Genomic DNA, 12,212 nt, shown 5'->3' with positions numbered 1-12,212 from the left:
GGTCAGAATATACTGAGTATCACAATAAAGTAAACAGAGAACAGAATGGAGCAGGCAGTGCAAGATGAAATGAAGATATTTGAGGCTTAAATGACGTTTAGCAGAGGAGAAATAGTAAGGAGAGTTTCATCATTTGATACTAATTTGGAACTGTGGGTCAGATGTTACTTGATCTCCAGGCCTTGCAACAATTACAGTTTTCACTCTTTGTTTGCTAAGTTGAGGACATGGAACTATATCTCGCAGCTGTGACCTACACATGAATCTTGGAGTCGCTTTGCACGCTTCAGCTACATTCAAGGTCAACCAGCCTATGTGCTACGTTTCATCCTGATTGATAAATACAGAAGTTATTACAGTCAAGACAGGTAATATAATACACTCCGCTGTAATCTACTAGTACAGTCTCAAGTGCACTGCTTAAAACATATGGCACTGTTAGGTACCTCACAATACCATTCAGTTACATGCTTTCAGAATGTAAGTGTTTCAACAATTCCGTGATATCTGTCCTAAGCAGGTGATAGATTATCACTTTCTCCGAACAACTACAAAGGGTATAATTTTCAGTTTTTGTTTCTAAAATGGGGTGCAGGAATCAGGACTGGGCTATAGTCATTGGTTGAGGCGTTCTGTTATTCGTAATTGTCAGTTTGTTAATTAAGCTGTTTGTTGTATAAACTGGTATATTATTTTGCAACACATTTGCAGTAGTTAGTATACGCTATTCTTTGACAGCTTTCTCCAAGACATTCCAGAATTCCCACCAAGATAGTTTGTTTTACATCTTTTCGGAGTCACAAAAGTTTATCTCAGTTTGAGTAGTGGCGCCTGTGGTGTTGGCAGGCCTGTACGATGTTCCCGGCGGCGTGGTGGCGCTGCTGTCCCTGTGCTACGGCTCCATATCGGTGCTGGCCGTGGTGGGCAACTCGCTCGTCATGTGGATCGTGGCCACCTCGCGCCGCATGCAGAACGTCACCAACTGCTTCATCGCCAACCTGGCGCTCGCTGACATCGTCATCGGCTTGTTCGCCATACCTTTCCAGGTACGTTTTAAGCTGAAATTATACCTGATATGTGCTATAGTTCCGATGTCTAGGTCTGAGCCACTCTTTCTTCATCCCCCTATGAGTTTGGGCTTTGATGAAGAGAGAATTACACCTTCCCATCCATTGGGCTGTAAACATCCTTGAATAGTACCACATCTCACGCATTCAGCCACAGGCAGGTTTACAAAACGTTGTAACGTGGTCACGATATTTTGGAATAACCTGGCCTCGGTAGTAGGCAGGTCTGCCAGTCTTGGAGCTTAAGTTCATACTCACTCTACAATGCTTCGGATGCAAACTCATTGTTGGTAGATGGCTAGAAGTTGTCCTCTTTTGGGATACCTCTTTAGTTGGGTAAGTTTTTCAAGCTGGTTTCTCAGTTGTGGAAAGTCAAAGTTAGTGGGAAAAACAAGAAATGACTGACCAGCAAGGGACTGATACAACACGAGATAGTTAGGTAAGTAGGTAAAGACTCAGAACAATATGTACCTCAAAAAATTTACGGTTCACAGTTCCATAATTGATGTTAGTCCAGATAAAGAAGACCGGGCTAATTTAAATTTGAAGTAAAGCATTTTTATAGCCATCAGCCGGACACATTCAACTTTATTCTTTAGCGGTTTCGCTTTTTTACAGCCACCATTACTGTAAAAAAGCAGTACATCAGATGGATCAAAAATGCATATTATTCGTACATGACTCACTAGCATAGCAAATACAGGATGACTCACTCTAGTACATAAAATATACAGAATTTATCCCACGTCGTAGACCACACACTCAAGTTCCCTGACTACTGACAGTTAACGTATGAGTCACCTGTTAACTGTCAGCAGTCTTTACGCAAATTTTATGTGTGCTTAATGACAATGACTAATTACAAGTATTTTACATACCACTGTGAGACATCGTATTTGCTATGCTAATGAGTCATGTATGAGTAGTTATCATTTTTCATCCATCTGATCTACTGTTTTTTTACAGTAATGATGGTTGTGAAAAAGCGAAACCGGTAAATAATAAAGTTAGACGGGTACAGCTTGTGGCTATGAAAATCTTTTTCTTAAAATTTTCAACTGCTGTAACAGGTTACCTATACAAAGTAATAATTTAATTTGTCTGCTATCTGTTTTATATTTAACTGTTGCTCCTACCATTATTCTCATTCTAGTTCATACATAAGCTGTATCGGTCAAAGCTGAATTTTGTATACACTGAGGCGACAAATTCATGGGATACCTCCTAAGAGCGTGTCGGACCTCCTTTTCCCCGTTGCAGTGCAGAAACTTGACGTGGCATGGACTCGTCTTTGGAAGGCCCCTATAGAAATATTGAGCTATGCTGCCTCTATAGCAGTGCGTATTTGCAAAAGCGTTGCAGATGCTGAAGTGACGTCTCGAATATGTCCCAAAAACGTTTGATGCGAATCATGTCGGGTGATCTAGGTGACCATTTAGTTCACTCAAATTATCCAGAATGTTCATCAAAGCAGTCGCGAACAATTGTGGCTCAGTGACATGACTTAGTTGTGTAGGAACGCGAAATTTATGAATGGCTAAAAAATTGTCTCCAGGTAATCATTTTCGGTATATTATCGCTTCAGGTGGAGCAGAGGACGCAGTCCATTCCATGTAAACAAAGCCCACACTATTATGGAGCACCCACCGCCTTGCACAGTGCCTTGTTGACAACTTCGTTTCGTGGCTTCCTGGAGTTTGCACCACACTCCACTCCAACCATCAGCTTTTACCAACTGAAATCTGGATTGATTTAACCAGGACACGGTTTTCCAGTCGTCTAGGGTCCAAACAATATGATCACGAGCACAGCATAGGCGCTGCAGGCGATGTCATGCTGTTACCTATGTCATTCGCGTTGGCCGTCTGTTGCTGTAGCCCAGTAATGCGAAATTGTGCCCCACTTTCGTAGCCAGTACCTTCATCGTACGTCCCACCTTCGTTTCTGAGGTTATTTCTAGCAGTTAGCTTATCTGTTAGCACTGAACAACTCTACGCAAATGCCGCTGCTCTCCGTCGTTAAGTGAAGGCCGTCGGCTACTGCGTTGTTCGTTATTAGTGGTATTGTCTTAAATTTGGTATTCTCGGCACTCTCTTGACGCCATGGTTCTCGGAATATTGAATTCCCTAGCAATTTCCGAAATGGAATGTCTCATGCGTCTAGCTCCATCTACGATTCCGTTTCTAAAGACTGTTAATTCGCGTAGTACAACCATGACGACGTCGCAAACCTTTTCATGTGCATCACCTGAGCACAAATGACAGCTCCGCCAATACGCTGCCTTTTTATACCTTGTCTATGCAATAATACCGCCATTTGTATACGTCTTTCGTCACCTCATTGTAGCACGTTTATAATCCTATGAAGCTGATATTTTTAGATAAAAGGATATCACTCGGAAGAATTGCATTTGTATTACGAAATGAAAAGAACAGGTTTCAAGCAACATAACAAGTGTTAAGGTCAGATGTTGAAGCGTCACACTCGTAGAAAGATGACACTAACCCCCTAAGGTATTTCAGAATAACGTTTTGCGTAAAATGTGCTACTTCATCCAGTCATCTCCTGTACTTACGACAAATACAGCTTTACAACATTTTGTTACGATTTTCCTCCGTAGGCTCTTAAAACCGATTTAATATCCTTGAATTACAAATACGCACTTGCCTTGTTACAGGTGCAATATTTGGTTCCCAAAACTGCATAGATCCTCGAGATGTAGCTCACGAAAGAAGATCGATTGCAAACACTCGATTCATATAGAGTCGACTGTTTCTGTAGAGGCTCACGATAGAGGACTTCTACAGTGGCAGGGTTGCGTCGTGTCAATGGATTTACGTCAGCATGATGATCGATGACTTCTCAACGAAATATCATTAACAGTCTTACATTTTATTACCACACAACTAGAACTCCTGTAGCGATGCTATACGGTGCCAATGTCTCCCCTCCCCCAACCCCTCTTGAACGTGTGCTGAGATCACCAACCGAGGTGGCGCTGAGCAAAAGGCAACCAGCTGTCGGCTTGACGTCAGCTGTGGAGTGGGACTACTGACATGGGGAACCGCAGCACACATGTACCTTCACGGCACGACCCCGAAACTCAGAGCAGGACACGCCGGCAGGCAGTTTAACGAAAATGTTTCATCATCAAAGCATTTTTAAAGCTAAGTCTATGAAAATTTGTATTTTGCTTCTCGGTTAGAAGTAAAAAAATTCTGTGTTTCGCTGTTTTTTTGGAAATTCATTCGCTAAGGGGCTGGATAGGATATGAAAACTTTTATGAACATGTAAATATGTCAACTTATTAATTAACTGTTAGACCAAAAATCTGCTATGTGGTAGTATTTCATTTCATCAGACTAGTTTCGAAGTTTTTCCGCCATTAGCAGCATCTATGCTACAGAGAAGACACATATTTCTCATTATATATTACTTATAGGATACAGTCTAGAGTTTTATACACAATCGGTACACAGTAAAGAACTCCTTCGACCTGACACAACAAATTAAAGATATTTTCGTTGCAGAGAATGACAAATTTACTTCCTTAGGCACAACAAATATGTACGCTAATGTATCCGTTCATGAAACTATTGAAATTATCGAACATAGTTTACATACACATGGTACAATATTCATAATTCAAATGGAAGAGTATATAACTTTATTGAAACTGACACTCTCCCATAACTATTTTAAGTTCAAAAACCAACTATATACCAAGAACACGGTTTAGCAATGAGAAATTTCTTTTCTGGTTCACTAGCTAATATTTTTCTTCAGTATATAGAGAAAAGTGTTTAAAAAATCCAGAATGAGTCAATAAAATTCAATACTACCGCAGATACCTAGGTGACACACTAATTTTATTTGAAAGGACAGAAAATGAAATAAACATCTTCCACTCACAATGGAATAGCCTACACAAAAATATCACGCTTACAATTTACAATTGAACATGAAGAAGGTAATAAAATAAATTTTATTGATCTCGAAATCGCAAGAAATGTAGCATTGCACAAATTCAACATTTACCGAAAACAAACAACCACAGACTAGGTAACACATAATACACTCCTGGAAATTGAAATAAGAACACCGTGAATTCATTGTCCCAGGAAGGGGAAACTTTATTGACACATTCCTGGGGTCAGATACATCACATGATCACACTGACAGAACCACAGGCACATAGACACAGGCAACAGAGCATGCACAATGTCGGCACTAGTACAGTGTATATCCACCTTTCGCAGCAATGCAGGCTGCTATTCTCCCATGGAGACGATCGTAGAGATGCTGGATGTAGTCCTGTGGAACGGCTTGCCATGCCATTTTCACCTGGCGCCTCAGTTGGACCAGCGTTCGTGCTGGACGTGCAGACCGCGTGAGACGACGCTTCATCCAGTCCCAAACATGCTCAATGGGGGACAGATCCGGAGATCTTGCTGGCTGGGGTAGTTGACTTACACCTTCTAGAGCACGTTGGGTGGCACGGGATACATGCGGACGTGCATTGTCCTGTTGGAACAGCAAGTTCCCTTGCCGGTCTAGGAATGGTAGAACGATGGGTTCGATGACGGTTTGGGTGTACCGTGCACTATTCAGTGTCCTCTCGACGATCACCAGTGGTGTACGGCCAGTGTAGGAGATCGCTCCCCACACCATGATGCCGGGTGTTGGCCCTGTGTGCCTCGGTCGTATGCAGTCCTGATTGTGGCGCTCACCTGCACGGCGCCAAACACGCATACGACCATCATTGGCACCAAGGCAGAAGCGACTCTCATCGCTGAAGACGACACGTCTCCATTCGTCCCTCCATTCACGCCTGTCGCGACACCACTGGAGGCGGGCTGCACGATGTTGGGGCGTGAGCGGAAGACGGCCTAACGATGTGCGGGACCGTAGCCCAGCTTCATGGAGACGGTTGCGAATGGTCCTCGCCGATACCCCAGGAGCAACAGTGTCCCTAATTTGCTGGGAAGTGGCGGTGCGGTCCCCTACGGCACTGCGTAGGATCCTACGGTCTTGGCGTGCATCCGTGCGTCGCTGCGGTCCGGTCCCAGGTCGACGGGCACGTGCACCTTCCGCCGACCACTGGCGACAACATCGATGTACTGTGGAGACCTCACGCCCCACGTGTTGAGCAATTCGGCGGTACGTCCACCCGGCCTCCCGCATGCCCACTATACGCCCTCGCTCAAAGTCCGTCAACTGCACATACGGTTCACGCCCACGCTGTCGCGGCATGCTACCAGTGTTAAAGACCGCGATGGAGCTCCGTATGTCACGGCAAACTGGCTGACACTGACGACGGCGGTGCACAAATGCTGCGCAGCTAGCGCCATTCGACGGCCAACACCGCGGTTCCTGGTGTGTCCGCTGTGCCGTGCGTGTGATCATTGCTTGTACAGCCCTCTCGCAGTGTCCGGAGCAAGTATGGTGGGTCTGACACACCGGTGTCAATGTGTTCTTTTTTCCATTTCCAGGAGTGTAGCTCTTGTAATCCAAAAGCACGAAAAGAGGCATTGTTTTGAACCTTTATAGAGAGACATAAAATATCCATTGATGAAAAAGAAACACAACATCTGAATTAAAGACACTAAGAAGATTAAAAAAAGCGTTAAAATCCCACCGTAATAGACAAAATTTATACGGGAAAACTACATGCAAATGAAAAGAAAAGACAGCATTACCTCACCAAGGGAAAATGATAGCAAACACACCCAATTCACTGTGGTACCATATTGGGGAAAAAATTCAAATAATATCAGATTTGCACTGGAGAAAAGCAACCTAAAAATAGGCTTCAGGAAAAAGAACACATAGCGATCACAAATTTTTCGTAACACAGAAGAATCCTGTAAATTTACACGTAGAGGTGTTTATAAATTAAAATTCAATAACTGTGAGAACGTTTACATAGGACAAACTGGATGAAATTTCAAAACAAGATTTAAACATCATCTTAATCTGACTGTCGCGGCCCTGTCTTCGTTTAGTACACACTTAGAACAACATCGACATGTAGCCAGTGACCTGACACAATGCCTACTCGCCCTACATGTTGCCGAAAAAGGTGGTTTACTAAATATTCTGGAAGAAATAGAAATTTTCACATATATAACATAAAATCCTGACATTAGTTTGAAGGATCAGACCGATATAAAAACAAAACGAGAAGTCGAAAATTTCGTTACTCTGCTTCGACGATAACGCATTTCTTTGTTCTACTAACAGAGATAAAGAAAATTAAAAGTAGCTTTATATACTTGTGTATTCTATGATGTATACCAAAAAAGGGGATTAAATAGGTTTTGAATATTTGTCGCTATTAAGGCAATTTTGAACGCAGAACTACGAAAACTGGAATACGTTTTATATTGTAGGCATCGGTTAAGAAGGTATTTTGGATATTTCACCCCTAAGTGTGTGAAATGGGGGATGAAATTATTTTGGAAACATATCGCTATCAAGAGAATTCTGAAGCTAGGAGTACGAAAATTGGTATTTGATTACTTCGTCAGAAAGAAAAAAATCGTTTCAGTATTTTCGGAAATTCAATCCTTAAAGAGGGTTAAATAGTGGCTGAAATTTTTTTTTCAAAATAAATCGTTACGAAAGAACTATTGAAGCCTTTTTAAAGCTACATCTATGAAATTGGTGTTTAACTCCTCGGCTGCAAATAAAATAATGTGTATTTGTGTTTAAGGAAATTTAACCGCAAGGGAGATGAGGCAGGAGACGAAAAGTTTTATGAAAATATTTCATTATGAAAGCAAAATCGCTTTTTCGTCAGAAGTTCTTCGGTATATACCATGCTTCTAAAGCTTTAATTAGCGTGAAATATGCAAAATGTGTCCCAATTTGTGTCCTAAGTCAAAGGAAGCTATTTAACACTCACAGCGACAAATCGGATTTGTCAGAATGGCATAGGAAAAGAAACGGACCTGTAATCCATTAATTGTCAGAGGGCTTAATATGTGTTTATAAAATTACTTAATTGTTGTAATTACTACGCAAACTAATCACTACTGATGACAAAATAGATTCCACGTTTAAATGCTATGACGTTTCAGTATGGGGCATAAGGCTGGCGCTAAAACTACAGAATCACTTATTCGAATTGTCTCTTTCTTTTTTAATCCTCTTTGTGGTGTCACCGCCAGACACCGCACTTGCTAGGTGGTAGCTTAAAATCGGCCGCGGTCCATTAGTACATGTCGGACCCGCGTGTCGCCACTGTCAGTGATCGCAGACCGAGCGCCACCAAATATGATGTGTCGACAGAAATGCCGACACAGTGTGGTTTGAGGAGACCGATATGCACGCTATAAGCTCACGCAGGATGGCATGAGGTCTGCAACAGGATACGTAATGAATGCTATAAAGAAAAGTACGTAGCTTCTGGAATACTTAACTTTAATCCATCATTTGTATACATCGTTCTTGATGAGACATGCTTCATACGATAACTATCAATTGCTATGGCGCCTTGCTAGGTCGTAGCCATTGACTTAGCTGAAGGCTATTCTAACTATCTGCTCTACAAATGAGCGAGGCTTCGTCAGTGTGCATCGCTAGCTACGTCGTCCGTACAACTGGGACGAGTGCTAGTCAGTCTCTCGAGACCTGCCGTGTGGTGGCGCTCGGTCTGCGATCACTGACAGTGGCGACACGCGGGTCCGACATGTACTAATGGACCGCGGCCGATTTAAAGCTACCACCTAGCAAGTGTGGTGTCTGGCGGTAACACCACACTCTTTATGAAATTAAATGAAACCTGTTGGAACATTTCAATTGTGCAAGGTGTGGCAGCCATGAAAAGTGTCTAACTTTTTTATAATTTGTGATTTACTAATGGGCCATGGGCGTAACAACACACAAATTCGATTACAGGAAAAACGAAAGAAACCTGTGCAAACAATACAGTGTACAAGAGGAAACCAGCTGGCGCTAAGCTGTTACTGTGTATCGGATGACTCTTTTAGGAACATTCAATCCCTGAACGTTAACAGTAAACCACACCGTGATGCAGACTGGCTCTCTTGCAGCGCCTGCCACTGTACTTGGTTGAGCATCTCAAAGACACTTTCGCACTTATAAAATGGACTGTAACGGAACTTCCTTCTCTTCTTTGGATTTTCTGTGTTTCATCTACAAATCCTGTCTGGTATTGATCCGAGACTCATGAGCAATATTCAACCATTGGTCGAACGAGGGTTTTGTAAGCTACGTCCTCTGTGGGTGAGTGCCACATCTTGAGGATTCTTCCAATGGACACAGTCTGGCATCTACCAAGCGTGTAATTGGTTTTATGTAGTCTTTCCACTTTAAATCGCTCTGTACTGACGCTCGCAGATATTTTATGGATGTGACTGCTTCCAGCGATTGTTCTGCAGTCACGTTATCATACAATAATGGGTATTTCTGTCTAGTTATGGGCAATACGTTATTTCTGTTTATCCTGAGGTTCAACTTCCAAGCGCTGCACCAAGCATCCATCCTTTCCAGGTCTTCTTGCATTTCGCTACCCTTCTCTAGCCTTGCGACTTCTGTGTATACTACTGCATCATGTGCGATAGGCCTCATTCAACTTCCGACGTTAACCACTAGGTTATACATATTATGCTATTAGCGGATTTTTCCTCTCTATTGTGCATTCCATAGTAGCGCGACGCTGCATACCATCATTGAAGATACGAAGAGAAAAATTAAACAGGGTATTTTCTTTAATGGAGGAATCTGCAATAAAATGTATATTCAAGTGACCCAGTGAGACTGAAGGAGATCTTACATTACAATAAGCTGTTAATTGGCGGTGGAAGAGCTGAGGACAGGAAGAGTATTATCGTATTCGATGCCAATTAGAAGGAGACCTCTTGCAAGTTAACTTCTCTTCGGCACGGAGGCCATTAAAAACTAATCACTAAGTTACTCAAGTTAATCGAACGAGGCTGCAAAAGAATGTGTTGGAACGGTAATCGAGGAATTAGGGAAATTACATAGAATCTAAATAAGACGGTGTTCTAAATTCTGAAATAAGAGTGTACTGTCTAAACCACTGTGCCATCAAACTCGATATCGCACGCAGTGAGTGAAGTGCGGTGAGAAAATAAAATAAACTAATAGTGGAAGAAGCTGATTGCAGTACGTGCGAGTAATAGGACTAAATGAGAAGCAGAAGAAGCTTCTTGAACACTGTAATGTTAGGTGCTATATTTTCTAGTCTCCGTCAGAAATGTTGATTCTAAGCCTGATATTTGTCAACTTTCGTGTCCCAAGAACCAAATACATGTTACAATCTTTCCTGCAGCACCTGGCGAATACGACTCCCTCAACCGTAGAAACATTGTAAACAAAAATAAAATCGTTTGTCTGCTTGAGCGTCCAGAAATATGCCTTCTTCTTATAAGTTCTTATCATTAACTACGAAATAATGTTTTCTTCCATCTCTAATAGTAAAGCAATGGGTGTGCACTGGGACAGCTAGACGCAGCGATCCTTAACACAGTTTTGCAGGTTTTGCACAATACACAGTCGAAACAGACGAGCACAGAGTCAACATGAACGATTCTACATGTGCTCACTAATATTAAGACTCAGACAATTTGCGGAGACTTCAGATACTGTCTCCCTTCTTTAAGAATTGTCTGTAAAGAAGTGAAGACTTGGTGGTATGCACATGAGAGCCAAGGACCGTGGGAATAAATAACAGGAAGAAACTGTAAAATTGTGGAATTGCGGTGTTCTGAAAATAAAGTGAAGACAAAACGAGAGAGAGCACTAAGTGTAAAAGTTGTAAGAGATGTTTAAATAAAAAACATTTGATATTTGATTCACTATATTGCCCCCCCCCCCCCCCCCCCCATGAACCATGGACCTTGCCGTTGGTGGGGAGGCTTGTGTGCCTCGACGTTACAGATAGCCGTACAGTAGGTGCAACCACAACGGAGGGGTATCCGTTGAGAGGCCAGACAAACGTGTGGTTCCTGAAGAGGGGCAGCAGCCTTTTCAGTAGTTGCAGGGGCAACAGTCTGGATGATTGACTGAGCTGGCCTTGTAACACTAATCAGAACGGCCTTGCTGTGCTGGTACTGCGAACGGCTGAAAGCAAGGGGAAACTACAGCCGTAATTTTTCCCGAGGGCATGCAGCTTTACTATATGATTAAAAGATGATGGCGTCCTCTTGGGTAAAATATTCCGAAGGTAAAATAGTCCCCCATTCGGATCTCCGGGCGTGGACTACTGAAGAGGACGTAGTTATCAGGAGAAAGAAAACTGGCGTTCTACGGATCGGAGCATGGAATGTCAGATCCCTTAACCGGACAGGTAGGTTAGAATATTTAAATTGGGAAATGGATAGGTTAAAGTTAGATATAGTGGGAATTAGTGAAGTTCGGTGGCAGGAGGAACAAGACTTTTTGTCAGGGGAATACAGGGTTATAAACACAAAATCAAATAGGGGTAATGCAGGAGTAGGTTTAATAATGAATAAAAAAATAGGAGTACGGGTAAGCTACTACAAACAGCAAAGTGATCGCATTATTATGGCCAAGATAGACACGAAGCCCACGCCTACTACAGTAGTACAAGTTTATATGCCAACCAGCTCTGCAGATGATGAAGAAATTGATGAAATGTATAATGAGATAAACGAAATCATTCAGATAGTGAAGGGAGACGAAAATTTAATAGTCATGGGTGACCGGAATTCGACATTAGGAAGAGGAAGAGAAGGAAACGTAGTAGGTGAATATGGGTTGGAGGTAAGAAATGCAAGAGGAAGCCGCCTGGTAGAATTATGCACAGAGCATAACTTAATCATAGCTAACACTTGGTTCAAGAATCACGAAAGAAGGTACTATACATGGAAGAACCCTGGAGATACTAGAAGGTTTCAGATAGATTGTATAATGGTAAGACAGAGATTTAGGAACCAGGTTTTAAATTGTAAGGCATTTACAGGGGCAGATGTGGACTCTGACCACAATCTATTGGTTATGAACTGTAGATTAAAACTGAAGAAGCTGCAAAAAGGTGGGAATTGAAGGAGATGGGACTTGGATAAACTGAAAAAACGAGAGGTTGTACAGAGTTTCATGGAGAACATAAGGGAACAATTGACAGGAATGGGGGAA

General features: G+C 42.3%; 1 protein-coding gene across 1 annotated transcript in view; it reads left to right on the top strand.

Annotated features, from left to right (window-relative positions):
- Window positions 1-12,212, top strand: part of LOC124712163 (neuropeptide Y receptor type 1-like) — a 199,394-nt gene that overhangs the window by 18,764 nt on the left and 168,418 nt on the right. Inside the window, exon 3 of the mRNA XM_047242459.1 lies at window positions 847-1,046. Within this exon, the coding sequence (XP_047098415.1) occupies window positions 847-1,046 (200 nt within the window). The remainder of the gene's footprint in view (window positions 1-846; window positions 1,047-12,212) is intronic.

This window comes from Schistocerca piceifrons, chromosome 8 (genome assembly GCF_021461385.2).
Source record: "Schistocerca piceifrons isolate TAMUIC-IGC-003096 chromosome 8, iqSchPice1.1, whole genome shotgun sequence".
NCBI classification, from domain to species: Eukaryota; Metazoa; Arthropoda; class Insecta; order Orthoptera; family Acrididae; genus Schistocerca; species Schistocerca piceifrons.
The sequence above is the reverse complement of the archived record's forward strand: the minus strand, read 5'-3'. Positions and strand labels throughout refer to the sequence as shown.